This window comes from Diadema antillarum, unplaced genomic scaffold (genome assembly GCF_040938485.1).
Source record: "Diadema antillarum isolate AM-2024a unplaced genomic scaffold, OU_Dant_1.0 scf00000049, whole genome shotgun sequence".
In the NCBI taxonomy this organism is placed as follows: Eukaryota; Metazoa; Echinodermata; class Echinoidea; order Diadematoida; family Diadematidae; genus Diadema; species Diadema antillarum.
The window spans coordinates 1153748-1175784 of NW_027270938.1; the positions used below are offsets into that span (position 1 = coordinate 1153748).

At 39.5% G+C, this 22037-nt stretch overlaps 1 protein-coding gene across 1 annotated transcript in view; it reads right to left on the reverse strand.

Annotated features, from left to right (window-relative positions):
* Positions 1-22037, reverse strand: part of LOC139715435 (uncharacterized) — a 120685-nt gene that overhangs the window by 58326 nt on the left and 40322 nt on the right. The window contains exon 6 of the mRNA XM_071627008.1: positions 1314-1527. Within this exon, the coding sequence (XP_071483109.1) occupies positions 1314-1527 (214 nt within the window). The remainder of the gene's footprint in view (positions 1-1313; positions 1528-22037) is intronic.

Genomic DNA, 22037 nt, shown 5'->3' on the forward strand with positions numbered 1-22037 from the left:
CTGTATCATTCAGGAGATACACTGGAGCTCACTCTCACACATCACAACCTCTCCACATGGTTTCAGGTTGCTCCAGCTCTTGCACCTACAGTAAAGCCCAAGAGCCTGGCATCTCTGTTTCCAGAGTGTGAGGCATACATTCCTTGACACATCAAGCCCCCAACAATGCTGCACTTTGGTGGCATGATGTCTAGAAATGTATACACACATTTCTCCCACATCATCTTGCAGCCTCCATAAATCATGTTTTACACTCAGAATTCAGATTCCTGCCATTCCTTGGGTTTCCTCCATTCTTGACCTTTCTATACCCACTGCATTTTATATTCACTCTCTTTCTCTCAGACTCTGCATTCTAACCCATTCAATCACTGTAATCTTCAGTACTCTACTTTTACTCTCACTACTATTCAATGTCATAATCATCAACTTCATGGCTATCATCACTATGATCATAGCAACTATATTTTCATTATTACCAATTTTTTCCATTTTTACAACTTAAATGAAAAGACAAATCTTAAATAGTTGAGTTGTGATTCATCTTTAATGGCCACTCGAGAGGTAGGCCTAATCTAATGCTCAGCAGCTTTAGTCCCCTCCAGAGGACCAGAAAATGAAAGTCATCATAAGGTACAATGCCAAAATGGGAAACTAATATCACTGTTTGTGTGAATAACAATGCAACTTTAAATTTCATGATATTTGGGCTTGATTATGCTGTAACCTCCACCATTCTGTTCTTCTAAATTTACTGCATTCATAAAAGACATTTTGAACATGATGCAGAATTGCTCCCTCTTACATTCAAGAGTAATCAGTCCATCAACCCATGATGCACCTGTGATTAACATGTACATTTTGTACTGCATTCCCATTCAAACAGCTTTTTGTAAGTGCTGGTGTTCTAAAATGGTAAGCATCGGCTGTCGGTAATATCCTAATGTAATACTGCTGACACTGTCACAGACAATGCAAGCAGTGAGCTCCAAAATGGAAACTCTTCAAAGATTGATCTCTATTTTCTTCATCTCTATCTCCGTTTTACTACGACCTACAAGGTTTCTCATCAGCACCACGACTGCCGTGGCCAATTTTTGGACAGTTTAAAAATCTGACAGGGCATCCACAGCAATCATGGTCTGTCACTTTGAACATATTGCCTCACATCCATCCCATTGTGTCCACAGTGGCCTGAAATGTGATTGCTGTGGCCGTACAGAACATGGTATAAATGTAGCAAAAGGTGGCCAAGACCACACAAATATGAATACTTGGGACAGCAAAATATACACTTTGACAATAATACGTACTATCTCCTTGGCCACTTGCTCCGGGTCATCCTTCTGCAAGGCGATGTCAAACTGCAGCGCCTCATTGTCTCGATGCTTATCCCTCCTCTTTTTGGGGTCCTCCACACGCATGATGAACTGGATCTGGTCTGTGCCATCGTCATCGTGTACGATCTCCACCCGAAAGGCGGTGTCTTCGAAGAACTCATGCTTCAGCAGCTCCTGGATCAGATACCTACAGAAAAGATAAAAAGATGACGACAGTAAGACTTTGGAATAGGCACACTTCTCAAGACTTTTTCAGACAGATCTAAAGTCTTCATTTGGTGGTTACAATAACGTTTTCATTTTATTTATCTTGTAAAATGGAAGCCAAACAAAACTGGCAAATCCAGGGGTGCCAAGCAACAGCACACAGTTTCAAAAGCAATAATAATGCTGTAAACTGATTAACTTGGATTGCTTGGTATTTGCATTTGTGCGTGTATGTGTGTGTGTGTGTGTGTGTGTGTGCGTGTGTGCTACAAGTGTAGCTAAAGTGTATGTGTTTGTGTTGAGGAAAATCGGACAAAGCTTTCAAAAGTTATGAATTTTTAAAGCTTTGGTGCCGCCATCGCTGTATGAGAAGACTATGGCATTTCATGCCATCGCATATACTGGAAAACGATATAGCGAAAATACAAAGAAAATTAAACAAAATTTCCTTTTCTAGGAAAAGTACACATTCCCGTAACTTGTTACTGACAGATGCTAAGGGTAATATCATTCCCCCTGCTTTTTGAAAGGGGAAGTAAAGTACTCTTCAATTGTGCTAGAAAAAGAAAATATGTTGAATTTTCTTTGCATTTTCTTTATATCATTTTCCATATGTGATATCACAAACTGCAGGTAGTCTTCTCATTCAGCGATGGCAGCAACAAAACTTTAAAAATCCATAACTTTTGATGGGATTGGCCAATTTTCCTAAAACTTTCACTAATGTGTCCTACTAATAATATTGCTGCATTCACTCAATCCACATGTATTTGGATTTCATTTCCCTTGCATTGGGAAGCCATACATGGGAAATTAAAGAACTACTCTGATGATTATGGAGCTTCACGACTTTGATCCACAGAACTCCACTGATGAGAAATGAGCTTCAAGACTACGATTCACACCCACTTAACTGAGCCATACTTTGGTACTCTATCAGGGCCCTACATCATGCAATACACTTGGACCATTACATTCACCCATACATGTGAGCTTGCCCTGGGGCACTTGTGTCTAATGTTGGTGCCCCCCCGCCTCCCACTTTCCCACATTTAAAGACCATATCCCACATAGTGGCACCGACAAACACTTGCTGCTTGTCATCACAGATTCCAACAGAAATATGATGAGAGATGAAACAGCAGTAAGACATGGCAGAGATAATGAAAATGCCTGTACTTTTTTTTTGTTGCTTTGTTTGTTGCTTTTTTTTTAGGTGGGGGATTTATTTGCTTGATCTGTGATTAATAATCACTTATAATGGATAATATCTATTGCCATCAGTCAGACTTGAGGTTCACCTGAAATGAGTTAACACTTACAAACTGTACGTTGGAAAGAAGGTCATTCATGTGTAGGAGGTATGCTGTTTAACCCCTTCCACATCCCCTTCCCAAATACTCTCACATTACAAGAGGATGTACTACTGGAGGGTGATGGAAAAGTTAAAACATGCTGTGCCGGCGTCGGGAATTAGTTTATCAGGAATTTCCACCGGCTTTCCACAGCAGCAAATAATGAGCCAAAGATCCTCATTCTGCAACTTTTCATCGCACTATTTCTGGTGCACCAGAAGTTATCAGGAGTGGGCTATGTGCACACAGGAAAAGGGGGAAAAATCCAGGGGATTGCCGCTCACTTCCTGAAAGTGTGCACACACTCCATCAGTGGCTACAGGCCAATGTTGCCTCATTGCTGAGATCTCTCCCAACATCAGTGCACTCATGGGTACTAATGGCTGCAACTTATAATTGATGATGCAAACGATACCAATCATGTCTCATTCTGGACAGGCAATGCTTGAAAAAGGAATGACAAATTCAATTTCACATAATTGGTGCCATATTAGCATTTTGTCGGATTCAATACAGCAATTATATTTAAGATTACATCGTCTTTATTTCAAACTTGCACAGACAAGATAAAAAAAGAAAGCACTGCTTTTCAGTACCAGCTACATCACTAACAAACCCTACAGATGTGTAATGTGATATCAATACCAGATCAAAACTTCAAGGGCAGCTCATAACTGAAACTGAGGGGAAAGATATTAATCTCTATCAATTATGTCTGACCGAGTCCTACAGTGTCATCAAAAGTTTGTCTGAACTGTTAACTGCACTATTCTGGCACAACCTCCAAATCTACAGTCTACCAATCTACTGCAAAACCAGAAATATTTGCATGCATGAAACTTCCATGAATTTCACAAGGAGCCAAGATTCGCAATAGGGAAATGCAGGCAGAAGTTTTCATCTACACAATCCAATACTTTCCATATACTCATAATGTTTTTCACGGTTGGCAATTCACGAAAGTTTCATGCAGCAAATGTTTCTGGTTTCACAGTACATGTATATCATGGTGTAAGACAACCACTCATGGAGATAAAAAAAAAAGCTAAGGGTGAGGCCTCTGCAGGCAGGTGGCCACTGTTGACAGATGCTAACAAAAAAATGTAAAACGCTTACAATATGTTACAGATTGTCTATTCCAAGAAAATAGAAAGAAAAGAAAAGTAGGTGGTAAGACAGTACTTCCTTCTTAGTTTTCTTTCACCCTGAGTCATAACACTGCGGTTTGCCTGGAAGAAGGCTGATTATTAATGTGTGAGATGTAGATAACTAACAGAATCTGGATGCTGGACAGATATGTGGTTCATCCTGGAATCTCAAGCGACTGGCATTATTTCAGACCAGTGGGCAATATACACACAAGGTCTGTAAGTTTTCTGCCAGGAGTTTGCAGCAGCCTCACATGGCCACTAGACACAGGTGGCCACTAATACAAGATTGACTCTACGTGATTTTTGGAGTGTCATCACATTTCCCAGCTGTCCAAAGGCAAACTACGGTGTGGACAACAACACGTCTACTCTTTCTATTTGTTCAGGATGTAGACTGCATACAGTGTTACAGTCAGGCTTGATACGAACTCCATAACTATGTCATATTTGACTGACAGGGTATTAATTTGCCTGACCGAGGAACGCATGCCACCTCTGGTGCCTAGATAATTGTTGATGGTAGGCAGGAGAAAAAAAATGACAAAAACAAAGATCATATTACCAAATTATGATGAAGACTAAAAATGAAAATATCATGAAGATAAACCATGGGAAGTCAATCAATGTAGAAGAAAAGAATTTTCCTCACATTCAAATTTCAGGCCTTTCTGCAAGTACACATACTGTACATGTGGGCATGTTTCTGACCATTCTTCACATGCTATAAACACAAAGTGCAAAGAGTGCTAGACAGATAACAATACATACAGTACAGTGATGATGTTGGTCCTAGGTACTTGCTCATAACCTAAAACCTCATGTGGCCAGCCATAATTGTGGCCATCAAATACAGTGTGCAGGTCATGATTTTGGTTCATTACACTGTCGCACCATTTCCATGGCACTAAAACCTCACTTGCTTTTCCTCTAAAATGCAGGTACAGTATTAGTACTTCTTCTTTTTCTTGGGGGAGGGTATCGTAAAATAAATACTCAGTCATCAAGGTAAAGCCCACGGTTGAGGATAATACAAACTAAATATCACACATACCACAAATAATTCACAAGTTCATATTAGTGCAGTTGCCATGCTAAATGCTGCGAAAATGTACTCGAGATTCCTTTCCAGATATCCACTGCTATCAATCGCTACAACTCAAAACTCTTCAGTAAATTTTCTGCGACAAATGGCGAAAAGCATGGTTACACAACAATAATAAATTCTTGTGTGACTGTCTTTTACAAAAATCTGGAACACCTTCATAGAAAAATGTTTCGTATCAAAAAAGTAAAAACTGAATCAATGCAAGAAATGTTTTCCCAATGAACATTTTACTCCACACCTTTAACCATCAAAATGCATCATGCATGCATATAAGCCATCCTGAATAAGAACTTTTCACAGAGCTGGTCTTTGACAGAGCATTTAGTTGTAATTTATTCAACTGGTGCCCTTTATAAAATGGCCTCATGCTGTGACATTATGTGTAGGGAAAGAGCTCTTGCACGCACCAATTTCAGCTACAGACCGATCATCATAATGATAACAGCGGCGGAGGAATAAAAAAAAAATCCTAGGCATCAGGGATAACCTTGTTCTCCTCATGAATATATAAACACAGGTATGTGCATCACTGGTTACCATGGTGATGTGATCATTTTCGGCTTCATTGCCATTTCTCTCCATATTCGCTTCTGGGTTGTTGTTTTTTTCTGCTGTCTGCAATGAATTGATTATGGCATCCACATAGCTTCTCACAAGGAGCAACGTTGCACTTCAGAATTAGTCATGTGAAAGTATGGCTAGAACATTATTGGCTGATTTCCTTCTTTTTTTTAATCCTAATATTATGCATTTGTAACTGAATGTGCTAGGATTTTTTTTCACAAACTGTTTTCACACAACAGCAATGAGCACTGTTACTAGTAATCAAATAGAACTGCTGAATCAAATCAATTTTGGAAAATGTACGTCGTCACATGAGAAATTCACAGCCGATTACCAAATCAGGGAGTAATTATCTCCATCCTCAAGTATATTCATCATCTACAGGCATTAATGAGATAACCTTCCCTCCCTAGAGAATACTATGTGGACTGGGTAATACATTATCAAGACACATTCCATCAACATGCAGGTTAGGAAGTAATGAGGCACAGCAGACTGTTTCTGCAAAGACAGCTGAGTGGCTGAGCGTGGCAAGAGCAGTTGAGAAAAATCAGCAATCTAAATAACACAAAGTGTTACAGTAGAAGCTCATCTGTATTGGAAATATGCAACTAAAACTGGAAGTAAATATTTTGTAATGAGATCAAAAGTTTAACTTCAATTCAACACAAAGTGTGTTTCTTTCCACTGGTTGCCATCAGTCATTGCAGTGACAGCTTACTGTTCTACAAATAAAATCCACCCAGCAAATGTTCAGTCGCATATAAATGTCAACTTTTGAATATCGTCACACAAAACAATTGCTACAAACATAAAAAAGAAACTAGGCCTGTGTATCAAGGAATCATAATAATTTTGCCTCAACTGTGTTCAAGCGTTCAACTCTTTCTGTGCTAAGAGTCAAATGTGCCAAATTTAACAGACAAACCTATGGACAGGAATTAATATAGCACACAGAGGGTTGAAGTGTTTCTTTTGCACAGTTTTTGTTTGATGATGCTTCCCAGATCCCTCCTTTCGCTCTCTCTCTTCTTTGCTATTAAACGTCATTTCAATAACTTAATCTGCCTTTTCACCCAATACTTTCTCATGTGTGTATACACACATATGTATGGTTATTACTCCCAACACCTGAAGGGGATCAAAAATACACACTTTGGACCAAAATAGTGGAAATGTAATATCTCAATCCCTGTCCACTGTATAGCTTTGACTAATATCCTGCCAGGGCTGGCTTGTTTGAGTGAGCCATGACGGGCCCGGTGCACAGGAGCCGCGTGTGGCCTGGACTGAATACGAGAAGTGAGGAATGTGCGCAAGACATGCAAGCCTTCATGCATTTGCAACAGAGTTGGCAGGGTGAGAAGATTGGGAGGTTTGCCTCTTGAGGGCGGCCATGAGTGCTCTGGGGGGCAGGCGGGAGAGAACCAACGAGGAGGGGAATTGGATCTGGCATCTGATGGAGAGGGGCTAACAGGACCCCAAATTTGCAACCAGTCCGTGCTGCCAGCGCCACGAGCTTGCATTTGATGTGCGAGAGTGCACAGAGCGCAGCAAAAAGGCGGCAACATTATGCAGGAGGCAGGCTGCCTCGACAGTGGAGCATTTGGCCGAGACGGTCTGATGACACTGGGCCCGCGCACAATTTCAAGGCCGCCAGTATGACGAAAGCAACCACCCTGGACTGAAAATTTGATTCTGATAAGAGCTATATATCCAATCGAAGTATAATAAATCACCTTGACTTTGCTGTATACCTAAAACGGTAACACGCTCACTCACCCCCCCCCCCCCCCCCAACCCCCAACCCCTATACTGGCATGATCTCTTGGTAGACAATACAATAGCATTGTCTACACTGTAGCCCTCTGAAGCAAACGCATGAAAGGTATGATGATTATAGTCATATACATGCAACATATTTTTACATATCACATACACACACTTATAAACCCACACATACTAGTATACCCACACACACATACACTGTACATTCAACATGTACGTGTACAAAATACATCTGTATCCAGACTAGAATCTGCTCGGGTGTTGGCATTGACATGCTTTCCCTCAAAGAGAGTAGGCCCAAAGGTCTGTGATGGCATGGGGACACACTGAAAGTAAAATTACATAATCTCATATTCTATACACAGTGGATAAATATCTCATCAGCTGACTTCACTGTCTTTCCTCAGTGGAGACAGCCACAGAGTCTGCACCTGGAGGCTGAAGAGACTAACGCAAGGGACAGACTTTATTGCAGTGGGAGCTGTATAATGATGAGCACAGGACGGCCGCACATCCCCACACAGAAATAATGAACAGACTGCCAGACTGCATTGATTGCCTAAATGTATGTGACCTGCATCCCCCAAAATACAACGCTGCATCAATACCCTAGCCAACGCCCCCCCATCCCTCCCCCCCCCCCATCCACCTCTGTCTTGATTTGCCCAATGCCAGCTGCTTATTGAATACACTTGGCCCGCACTGAAGTCATGTATAACCCATTCGATTCAAAGCTGTCGGACAGTTCTATTTTCACCATTCTCACAACCACTGAATTTGCCAAAGAGCGAAAGAACATCGACATGACTAGCAAGATGAGGAAAACCTACAAAGAAAAAGGCCTTCAAAATGTAAATGACTGGAATGCTGGCTTTGAATTCTTTGGCACGCTTACTGACACACACATGGATTGATCAGTATTCTAGCATGTCCTCATGTGTGACCTAAGCTGTAGGCATCCATGTTGTTTGTTTGTTTTTCTTCTTCTTCTTGAGGCCGCACTGAAGCTGGCTGAGCTGGTGATTTATTCACTACCTTCTTCGATGAAACCATAGATATTCCTTCCTGTGTACACAAACGAAGCACAGTACCCTGACAGACATCTAGCATTCCTTTCATACACCCTTTAATCTAAAATGACTCATCATTGTAATTTCTACAGAGTACACAATTCCTACATGAATGAATGATTATTCACATAGTAGTCCACTGAGCTACCACTATACTCGTAGCATTAAGATTTTCATATGCTCACTCGTCAGGATAACATCTAAACAGCTGAGAACAGGTAAAGGATATAAGTTTACATAAAGCTTTCAAATATGACTCTGCACGAAAACTTTATAAGCTAGTAGCACATAGCCAACAACCATCAATGAAGCTTTGTATATAAAGGCAGACACGGCCGACCCACCACACAAATCCAAGTGGTCGCAATGTTGGGAGAATGGAGAATTCATTATGCAAAAAAAAAAGGGGAAAAAATCCATTAAAATTTCACAAGCAGACCCAAGTGATAAATCAAAAACAAGCACAGCATCCCTCCTATTCCTCCCCTCCTCATCTCAAATGCTCCTCCACCCACCCACCCCCCCCCCCCCAATCTTCTTAGAACTGTAGGGCTCATCATGCCAACAGTACTGTCAGTGGTGTTTCAGGTCATGGCACACCCCTTCACTCAACGGCTTTGGAATTGGCTTCTCAGTTGTGCTCATCCTCTACTGGAGTGATACAGAGAGAGTGCCTGCTCCTGAGGGGAGAGAGAGGGGATGATATACAGCGAGCGAGCAGCAGCAGCTTTTAAAGCTCCACTGCTTGTATTAGCTGTGTGCGTATTTTAATCAATGAAGGGCAAATCATTTTGGTAAAACTAATGTACGTTATTAGCTCCCAACACCAGCAAAAGAAAGCTCCAGAAACAGTGCTCTGAGATGGTCTAGAGTATAGTTTAAATCATTGGGGCATTCTAGAATGTGGACATGTTCAATTCCAAACTGATTTAGTGCAAAAAAAAAATGCTACACAAATTTCATGTAAGATTATTTGATTTGATTAAATAAAGCAAAATAGATTCTACGGGAGTGGAAATGGGAGCAAAATTTTTTGTGTTAGAAAATCTACAGAATATGAGGCTCCTAAAGTCAGAATATCATAAGATATAAAACTGCCTGATCTGTCCCCTAAATATGACTTCTATTTTGCATTCCCATAGAATGCATTACTAGTATTAATTTTTTTTTTCTAAGAGCATTTACTTTGTATACATTGTACATTATCATGACATCATGAAACTATTCATAAGCATATAACTGATATTTTTGAATAATCATAAAAATAGGGTATTTTGCTTTTTCAAAAAAAAAAAGAAAAAAAAACAAAGAAATTGATGTTAAACCTTTTTCAGGTCAAAGAATTCTTCATATGGGACAAGTTGGCCTACAGATAACTTGATCATTTGTTGTTGTTTTTTATGTCATACTCATTTCACAGAGCTCCATTTAGTTACTGCACTGAACTACATAAGGGGGATGGGATAAGATGGGTCAGGATTACTTTACAAACCAAGGTGACAACACTGACTATTCAAATATCAAACTGGTCCAGTGGGTATTAGTTGACCCATGAAAAGAATACCAACAGCACACAGAGGATGGGTCTTTGAGATCATCGGGGGAGTCTTTTACACATCATGCGGTTGACCTACCAATCCAAATCTGATAGCTCTCTCCCTCCTGGACCAGGGGAGAGCAGGACAATAGTCTTCCACTTTTCACGCTCCACATAAACCACTGATCCTGCAGACTGATGATGTACTCAGCCGCACAGACAAAGGGACCCTCTCCAGTATGTATGCATCACACCTAGCGGTGAGACGCAACTGGAATGTTCATGGATGGCTTGCTTACGACCACAAGGGGTGACAGACAATGTGAATCAGACACTGCCTGTGAATCTCGCTTGTCCCGCACTGTAGTCCAGTTGCGTGTGTAGTCCATGATAACTCCCCCTCTTCTCCCCCTCCATCCACACGCTCCAGTGGAGGGGTTAATAACGGACCAATTACTACTGCCCTATGTCATCTGCAGTAGGGAGGGACATCTATTAAATATGATCTAATCAGTAGCCATTGGCAATAACCTTCATTAACTGCAGAGAGATCCCAACCCATCCCATCCTATCCGAACTTCTGCTAAATATGAGAAAAGGAAACCTTTATCTATTATCTCAATTGTCTGCTTCCACATCAATGCACTGGACTTATCAAACTTCTTTTTGTTATCAGAGCAGCATAATGGATTCATACACTAATTATTAACTCCTCCATAAGACTAAATTGGTCCTTAAATATTGCAGTGTGAGTGAGAGCATTTGTACCTTTCTAAACACTACACAGTCAGACAAATGCCCCAAATCAGCAGTAATTAGTGTAGCAATGTTGCAAGATGTCACCATTTAAAATTTAGATTTTACTTTATGTGAAATTTGCCTTCAGCATCAATCTCCATTTTTTTTTCGGTCTAAATTTCTAATTTTCCTGCTTTATTGCAACCCTTGCACTGAAATCATACAAACACTCAGTGGAAAATCTGAACAAACACTTGAGCGAGCTGACTGACACCTACAACTTGCAGGACTTGCAGAATAAAGTGCATAAAAATAATTCAAAGGAGGGCATTAGAGTATTGGAAAGTTATGCTTGTATCTACTGAAAATGCAAAGTAAATGGGAGTGGCTTTTCTTTCATAAAAATTATATTATCCTCACATGGATACTGTACTCACAACTCCCCCCCCCCCCAAAAAAAAAAAAAAAAAAAAAAAGGTCACCTGTATCATTGGTGTACGATCATTACAGCCTTGCAGGCAATTAGCAAATAATCTATGAGCAAATGAGTCTCTTAACCATGCAATATATCACAAATTGAAAAGAGGGGAGCACACAGCAGACCGGAAGACCTCAAGTACTATACTCTCAGGCAATATATATCTTACCCAAACAGCCAACCAATGGCCATTTACCATTAAGACCAGGTGATATCTAACTAGATGTGTGATATGGTACTTATTCCATACCAGTGGGTGGCAGCTAGATTATGAGACAGATAGCATTGAAAGTGGACAGTTACACATGTATCCATGACAGACATCCGTGGGTCTGGGTTCTGGCTAAACCTCTCATACTAACAACCTGACCTACTGGCATAAACATAATTAGGTGATACGCTATCAGCGTATCACCTATTGTGATTGTCAAAATCTCTCTTTATTTCTTTTTATTCTTCTTTCTTTCTGGACAATTTTGTGTCATCAATATCTCAAGAATGACATTACGGAATAACATGACATTTTCAGGGAACATGTCTCATGACAATATCTAGCCACAATAAGGTTTTCATGACAGTAACATATCTATGACGTCATCTAGGCGCCATTTTGTGATTTTCGGACCATGTTACATGATCGATCATAACTTCATAACTAAAGGTCATTTCTGTATCATTTTCGGTGGACATAAAGTTCAGGTCACGTTCTATCTTTCTTTCTCTGATCCTAATTACCTAGGACGTCATCTAGGACGCGTAAGCGCGCGTCAAACTTTTAAAAGGCTCAAAACAACTTTCCAATGGGAAATCTCGAAGTTTCAGACAAATTTAAGCGTTTCAAACGATTTTGCGCGTGCGCGTCCGTCCGCGCGTTTTCGCGTGCACAGCGCGTCAGTAACATGAAAATGCACTTTTTTTGACTGATTTGGATTCCTGATACTTTGAGTAACAATATCCATTGATTTCTGATCGTTTCTGACAAATAACAAAGCATTGCACTTGCGTCAAAGTTCAAATTTCGCCTGCGCGTCTATGTGCAAATATAGTGAAAAAACATGTCTTTGTTTATTTCGCCATAGCTCTTTAAAACGTCTGGTTACCCTATGTTTTTATTGCATATTACAAAAGCATATAAATTGGACATAACGTTTCAAGTATCATTATTTCCATAAAACATTATGACGTCATCACATCGTCATCTGAAATCAAAAAAGTGGAATTAATTTTTTTAAGGTACTGTTTCTGAGATTCATTTGCTCGTATCTCTGTTGTTTAAGCTAAATATTATCCCAAATTCAGATATGTTGTACTTTGAACATTTGCCTTTCAAGTCCATGTCATAGTTTTGAAATTTGATGACGTCATCATGCTTTAAATTGTGTTTAAAGGTAAAGATGCAAAATCGTACAAGTTTACGTGTTATGTCTATGGGAGGTGATTTTTTTAGAAACCATGCATTGACTTGACAACGTTTAAGCACCTTTATCTCAGCTGATTTTGCTTCATTTCCTTTGAAACTTAAGTATGTTGTAGATGTGACAATAAGCTGCAGTAATCATGCATTTTATTCTTTGAAATCTCCTCATGAGGTTGACAATTTTGCAATTTAAAACTGAAAATGAGAATGGAATGCGGACCAAACGATTCCTGATTCATCTTTCACGTACATAAGTTTACGTTCCTCTAATTTTCTCGTCGAGACGTATGGCCGAGTGGTTAGAGGCGTCGTCTTAGAAACGTGAGGTTGCACACGTACGGGTTCGATCCTCACAAGAGCACGAAAGAATATAATTTTTATTTTTACTTTTTTTCTTCAATGGAGTACCACACCTTCGTCCATGTAGAAATCACGTTTGCATGTAAACACACCTATACGCACACACTCACACAGTATACCTTTGTTTTGCGTTGGAGACTGCATTACTTCGACTGCTGCAAAACTTTGCAGGCTGGGCTTTCAAACTGATATAGTATATTGTAATAAAATGAAATTTGTTCATATCAATTCAGTAACACAATGTAGTCGTGGTTACTTTGTGCTGATTTATACATGTAACAAGCTATACATTGTAAAAAAGGTATTCAGTCTTCTGTATTGATGATTATTTGTCAATTAGTGGTTTTTGTGGAGTTTCAGATAGTGATAAAAAGTATGGATGATAAGTGCAGCGATACTTCCTACAGTTAGTTCAAAGTTGTGTTACAGATGTTTGATACATACATTTAGCATTGTGTGTGTATATATACGTGTGTATACAGGTTGGCCATATGACACATTCTAGACAATTAATCTTAATTGATTAGCAAACGTTATCAGCTATGGAATTGAATATGGTACTAATGTATGATGTTAATGATTCTAATTAAACTGTGACGAGTTTAAAGGGATAGCATAACTGTGTGTAAAAATAAGGCAACTATAAGGAAATTTTAGGGCAATTTGATAACCATGCCTATAATAATTTCATACAGGTACTAATGCCTGCCTCATATTCATGTGATAGATTGTCATGTCAATAGCAAACTGACAACGTACGATGAATGTGTTATACATTGAACAACTGTCTTTCAAGTCCATAACGTTCCTCATATTTTCCCGTCGAGACGTGTGGCCGAGTAGTTAAAGGCGACGTCTCAGAGACGTGAGGTTGCGGGTTCGAACCCCACAAGATCACGAAACAAAATACTTAGCTACTTTACTGTTTTTTTTCTTCAATTTTGTATTACATATTCGTCCATGTAGAAATCACGTTCGTATATAAACGCACCTATACACACACACAGACACACACACACGCCATATCCCTCTTTTTTTGTGTGTTGGAGACCACATTGCTTCGACTGCAGCAAATTTTGCAGGTTGACTTTGTCAAACCGATCATAGTATGTAATGACGACGACTGAGGTGTTGTACTTTGAACAATTGTCTTTCAAGACGATGTCATTGTTTTGTAATTTGATGACGTCATTACACTGAAAATTGTGATTAAAGGCAAGGTATCAAAACCAGCCGATTATAGGTTTTATGTCTGCGGGACGTATTTTTCCCAAGTTGCCAGAAATGGCATAGCGACCTCAGTCGTTACAAGGCCGCTTTTCCGTCTAGCAATGCAATACATGTTCACGCGGCCACGATTGTTGAGTGGGCATTGACTTTTTCCCCCTGTAATATCTATACATTTCTTTTTTGCCTTACCATTTCCGGGGATGTCCCGTGGCCGAGTGGTTAGAGAAACGGTTTTGCATGCACGCTCAATATAACTTCAAGGTGCCTATATCACATTCTTTTCTTTGTCGATCACAGATGACCGACACCTGATGACCCCAAGCGTATCACCTAACTCGTCAGCGTGACGAGTTTCATATCTCGTTTAATCTGATTTTCTGTTGGTCTGCTTTATACCCAGCTATGTGTCAATCAGCATTCAAATATTCTTCCCTGTCTGGTTATTCTATGTATGAACAGAACACTGACAGATACAAATATCAAGTCATGATAAAACACATCTGCAATTTGCTTAAATGAATGTTTCACCACTGCCTAAACCCATGATGAAACAGAGAACCACCATCTTTGTTGTGAACATGGGGGGGGGGGGGGGGGGGAGGGGGTGGTAAACATACACATTCTACTTTTCATACTGGCTTTGGAAAGTGAGTGGTAATTTTGTCTATTGCTTTGTTGAGATATCACTGAAGATTCCATAAAAAATTAAAGATGATAACAATCTTGGACAGTCCTAGTCAAAGTTTCATTTACCAATACTTAAACTGGCATATGATGGAGCTAAAAACCCTCTTATAACAGCACATCTCCTTTCATTACATTAACACAAATCTGCCCACTTAAAACAACAAATAAATAAAAAAATACATACATTTATATGTATATGTATATATTTCTTTATTGGCTAAATATTTTCATATCCTTTTCATGTATCCACTTAAGCATGACTGTTTGGGCTTACATGCCGAAGCGAAATGCCTCAAAGGTTCTCTAAATATCTGAGGCATTTTAGTTGTGTGTCTACATACATATTGTAGCTCACTGTACAGTTCTGAGAGGACAAAAGAAAAAAATGACCTCATTATTGTTTGACAAGGATAGTTCGTCAAGGATACTATTTTTTACATAATTGCCAATATAATTCCTTATTGCCTTTGTATTGTAAGAAGCAAGGTGAGCAAAGCTCTTCAGAGAGAGGACATAAATATGGGAAAATACCAATTCTACAAAAACTGGGAAATAAACATCATGAGACATGCACAAAACTCATGCTAGAGACTGTTAAAATCAAACAGGCAAGAATAGATTATTTTTTACACCATATTTTATGAGGAGTTTGTTCTGTCTTGGTAGCCATGACCTGCTCACAGTTGTGTCATCCAAGAAATTAAGGACTCACTGAATACACTCATTCTTGAAAATTACACACAGTTCTAGTATGGTTATGAGACCACAGTACAAGCTGCAATAAATTCCTTTACCTCTCTTTCTCTATCACAGCTCCAAATCCCTTTCATTTCCATAAACTTTCATGGTCCATTATCATTGTTTTATCACTACATGCTCTTGTATTTATCAAATTCCCATTCTCAGTGCTTTGTACTTTCCTACCAGCAATAGAAATAAAAAACAACAACAAATGCAAGCAGCAAAACATGAAAACATGTGGCACCTTCATGTGGGTATATGACTAGTTTTCTTATTTGTTTGGGGAGGGGGGGGGGGGGGTCCTTCTCATGCTTTGTTTTGATGATGGCAGCCCGTGAGACAATGACGCGGCCCCTTCCCTATTCTCGGCAAACAAGACACTCTTGCTGCAATACACGCTCTGATTTTTGACAGGAAGAGATCTGCTGGCTTTCAGCGCCTATTTGGGAGCAATATCCCTTGACGGAAATTCTGGTAGAAGCTGGACAGGAAGGCTAAGTAAGATGGGGTTGTACAGAGAGGGGAAAAATAGATTTGGTTCATTGGCACTGCCTGCCAGTGCAAACAAGTTGCCTTAGTTCATATACAACCCCCACCCCCCCCCCCCCCACACACACACACACACATACACACACACACAGACATCAATGCAAATTACTGCAGACAGTTTATTAGGACATTTCCTAATTAGTTGGGTCTTTCCTGTTTAGGTTTCGTGCTACTGGAATGTTTTACAAGTGGGGCCCTGTGGAGAAAAGTTGTGCCAGCACACACATCGAAACAAAGTCTGTCTGTGCCAGCCAAGTCATGGCCATGTAATACTCACAGGGGAGATTTAGTAAAGGTCTCCTAATAGAGCAAGTTCCTGATTGTTAACAAAGTCACTTTCAATGGCTGAAAAGCACAATCAATTTGCGATGTTTACATTTTCGTGATTACGATACAAGCTAGGTCACATAGGAGTGAAAAGGGTATAGCTTTGTACTTAATGGCTGAGATATTGGGGGCCAAGTCAGTCATTATAATCATCACCAATACATTCCTTTAAGATTAAGCAGGGTCATAAACAAACAACTTCAAAGTTGCATTCATCTATGACCAGTCAATCACCACGACAGTCATATCATATTCCCTTTTATTTAGAAATAGTTGTATTTTATCTGAAAGTATCTGCGAATCTGTCAGTACTTCTTTACAGAGTTTAGGAATACTTCAATGTATGATAAATTTTCAGCCTACAAACGATGTATTGACCAAACGAAAAGTAATCTTAAGAAGCGTGCAGCCAGTCATCGACTATTTAAAAAAAGACAAACAAAAAAACGCAATGCTGACCTTGTGACGAGTTAAACTACTCCTGGGGGTCAGATGACACCATCAAACACACTCTGCGACTACATATATGTTCACAGGCAGTGACAACTTATCAACTCCCTGCATCTAACCACACAGGGAAGATGACGATGTATCACAAGGTGAGGCTAACCTTAACCCTTTCCCACACATTCTATCATTCTATCTGTCCTGGCTTCATGTTATTTCTCATTGCCATAATGCATAATTGCAGCAGAAATGTTGGCATGGATTCTTGTTTATGGGGCTACACTCGAATTTATCAGGACAGAGAGTTTCAGGCAAAACCAGCGATCCCAGAGGATAGCCGCAACAGTCGCTTCTTGTTGTTGTGGTTCTGACTTCATTTCTGGAAAAATACAAATCGACTGGGGAATGGCACACAAAACCTTTCTTGAATGAGGACATGACATGATTGCTGAATACTGATACATCTAAGGAGCCTCCCACACAACCACAGTTTTGCGCAGTGCTGATGACCCCACCCATGATTGGTTTGATAAAAAAAACAATAACAAAAAACCCTCACATCTGACATGGAGAAGGAGTTGCACATTATGATGTTTATGTGTGTGTGTGGGGTGGGGGGGGCTATACTAGAAATAGGGGAATGGATAGTTTGTTGTCAATTATGTCATTTCATTTTATTGTTTCTGCATGGTACAAGTAATCAATCATGATCACTTTCGGAAATATATACAAGAAAATCAGCAGGATACTTCAGCTTAGAGTCATTCTTTCTGCACCCTTTTCTTTTCTTTTTTTGTTGTTGTCACATTAGGGCTGATATCAAACATGATTCTCCTCCATTATCATATGCCACTGTAATGACTGAGTCACTCGGGTCAACGTCAGGAAGAGAATACTTCCCTGGCCTTAACCAGCAACCACAATGTGCACAGCGGCTAAACAACTGCATCAAACCACACTGAAAGTCATACTCTTTGTATCCCCCCAGCAATTTATTAGTTGACACAAATTTGTAAATAATGAATTAAAGCAAAACATGACAAGAACCACATATAGACAAGCAGGAAAACAGAAATAAAATTGCCCACAACCTAACACAATGAACATTTTTTTTTTTCATAGGATGTATCTCATACCCCCAACCAAAAACACAAGAGCATTAAAACCATGATCAATATTATCATCAGCAGTAGAAGTAGTAGAAACAATAATAGTAATAGAAGTAGTAGAAATAAAAGTTATAATTTCATTCTTGTTATCATATCAACTAAAGCAATGCAGTTGCAAAAGTTAGTGAGGGGCACCTTGACGTGATCATGCACCATACTGATATATTTTACTTTAAATTGATGCATAAGATGCTCCAATCTACTAATATTGCGAAAAGCAATGCTTTCTTTAAAAAGAAAAAAAAATGTTTTCTTACACACACAAAAAAAAGAGACTTAACCCTTTCAAAGATATGATGAGTATATGATGAGATATGATGAGTAAAGATATGATGAGTAAAATTATGGTAATACAAAGATAAAAGCTAAACATCTCCAAGGTGCCAGTGGTAATCAAAATGGACAGATTCTGTATCATGTTAAAGCATTTTAACACGAGAATCTTAGGGAACTTGAATACCTAGGACTTGAATAGCAGGGTTCGAAATTAGCGATGGTCCGCTGGCCATTGGCCACCCAAAATCACGTCGGACTAGCTAAAAATCATAAAATTCTGAAGTTACTAGTCTGTCTGGCTAGCCAAAATATTGCTTCAGTGTCAAAATTGATTCTAAGTAGTCCGCCTGGCTAGTTTAAAAAAAAGTTAAGTGCGATCCCTGAATAGGTGTCACAAGCTCTAGTTCAGATGTTGTGGCTCTGCACATTGTGAAGAATAGTTGCGATGTGAACAGAACACCATCTCAGAGGAGAGGAAAAGGCTTGCAGCTATAATTCATTGTAGAAGAAAGATTTTGAACTTCTCTTTGGTAAACAGGTATGGCTCAATATTGGTCATGGATTTGGTGTCATCCCATGAGAAGTCAATTGCTCTGAGGAAAGACAAAGTACTCATTACTTTTTTCCACAAGTTCACTTAAATTTCAATTTCAAGTGACACCCTTTCAGTATGATTTGATGATCAGTATCTCACATCCCATCCCAAATGCCTTGTTTCCCATAGATCTACAACAAAACAGGCTTACATCCACACAAGGGAATTTCAAGAACTGGTGGTCACTCTTATTTGCTATTTTCATTTTTTTTTGAATTATCTAAAACACTGCTAGACTTGTAATTTGAAACACAAGCTAATCCTACAGAAGAAAGGTGAGTATATTGTACATCTCTTCAAAAATCTGTGTACAAATGTACTATCATGATCTCCATGTATACCTCCTATGAATGCAATTACTGAATTTCAAACTTTCAAATCACATCATTTCAAGGGATCTAATCCACATCCAGGATTTAGCCAAAGCTCTTGCTTGCACTAATCCCACTCACTCCTGTGATATTCCTTTTGCACCCCCAGACCTACTACAATCTCTGCCGTGGAATCGCTGGCAGCGAGACCCACAAATACGACTGTGGTGGGACTAAGGGACTAGGAGAGCATGTCAGAACCATCTCAAGTAGCATTGTTAGCTTTCTCCCATCTGAAACCAGACACCTGAATAAATCTGTGTTAACTCCTCTGCTACTCTACCACATGCCTCTAAAACCTAGTTATTTCCACAATACTGCTGCTACAAGAAAAAGCTGCCAATGCTCTCTGTTTGCATTCCTGAAGGGGGAATACATTATCACTGTTGATGTAACAAGGTACAAATATTAAGAAGAAATTATTTTTAAAAATCTGACAAGGATCCATTATAAATGAATTCTATGTCAAAGTGTAAAACTTAAACGTTACATACACATCTATAGGCCATTATAACAAAAATGGTACTCAATCAGCGTCAAGAAACTTGCATTTTGCAGACGGCAGAAACTTGGTTTTCTTGAAATTGACGACCCCATTACCGGTACTTAACAAACATTTCATTTATATATGAATGGAAACAAAACCCAAACTGTATCAGGGTGTCGCCATTATGAAACATGAATAGATCTGAATTTCCTTCCACTTTCACAGACTTACAGTCTCAGTTTCATCGAGCGACTGGGGTATACTACTTAGGATACAAAAAAAAAACCAAATCAACACAGACAGAAATTTAAATCTAATCTATTTCACAGATTTCCAGGAACTATCACTGCAAGCTACAACAAGCCTTCTCTCTTGGAGCCCCAGCCCTACTCTATCCAAAACTTTTTTTGAAGTACTTGAAAATAACATTTATTTTCCTACAAGGAAGGCAGACTGACATAAATATATATGTTTCGTCATAAAAATTATTTTTAGCAGCTCTGAGTTCATTTAGCATAGAAGGATATATTTACACTGTATGTAGTATCTAAATGATTGAGGTTCCTATAAAATTATGGAAATGTTCACGGCCGATTGGTTATAATCTATATAACAGCCATCGGTTGTTACTGTGAGTGCTAAGTGAAACGAGGCCCAGGTGAGAGGGAAAAACTGGAACTGACATTCCAGATCCAAGCACCTGAAGATACCCAACACTGGAAACATGAGCCATGTTCAGACGTATTTCTAGTCGGAGTAAAATTTTATGGCGCAGCAATTACAATTAAAATTTATACTTATCTTACCACGACCATGTGTCCACACGACGGTCGTGGGAAGAAACTCCGATCAATTCACCACAGTCTTCGCAGGGATCACCGTGGAGGGTCAGTTTAACTTCCGGAAGTGGTAGCGCCGCGCACGTCAACCATACCATTGTTACTTACCAACAACATTTATTTTCTCCATTCTTGTTGATGAGAATTTCTGAGCGCTAGCTTCTCCGTCGCGACTGACTAGGTTAGAATTGTACTGCACGCGCATGTGTACTCGCATTTGACTCAGGAAGTTTTACGTAGGTCGTATACGGTTTGTAAGGTCATAGATACTCTCGAGGACATGTCCGCATGGGCAATTTACTCCGACCGGCTAGTCGTGGTAGCGAGATACTCCTGAGAAAACTCAGGAGTATCTTGGTCGGAGGAAGAGGTCGTGGTAAGTTCCTCCGACCGGAGGAAGTTACCATGACCTTGTTCAGACGGGCACTACTCCGACCTTTCCTCCGAAGTTACTCCGACCAAGCTTCCTCCGACCCTTCCTCCAAAGTTACTCCGACCAAAACTGCCCTCGTCTGAACACAGCTATGGAGAGATATCTTGCTCTGAAAAATCCATTCTGACATTCTTTTTCATAGCAATCCCTGGCTTAATATACACTTCCTCATTTCACGTAAAGTCAAAGACACAGATTGAAATGATAATTCATTCAGTCTAAATGCTGAGCTGCTATACATTGTATGTAAATGTTTGTGCTGTTTCTAAACCCCAAAAATATACACAGCTGTACTGTAGCTTATCCTGACATAATTTAAAAGGAAAAAAGAAAAGCAACAAACTCAAAATATCATGTACAATGCCAATAATGATAATGACTGAGAGAGATTTGTGGAAGAGATCAGAGGATAAATCTTGCAGCTGCGATAAGCATACTCATGCATAAACAGACTGGAGGCATCGAACACTGAGAACTGTTTTGTGTGCACGACATGTGCGTTATCATTTCAGCTCTAAATCATAATACATGTACATTAGTGTATGGATGCTCCTACCCCTCCCTCCTTCTCTCCCCCCCCCCCCCTTTCTCCTCTATCATTTATTTGCATCAAACTGTCCATTTCTTTTGTCCTTCTGTCTATTTACTGTCAAGTTTGTTTTCAGGTTTTCTTGTGTGTTTTTGTAAGGGAGTGGAAAATCATACATGATATTGAGTGATATATGTTGTAGTGTGCGTAACCTTTAACAGTAAGAGGAGTCGGGCCAACATTTAAA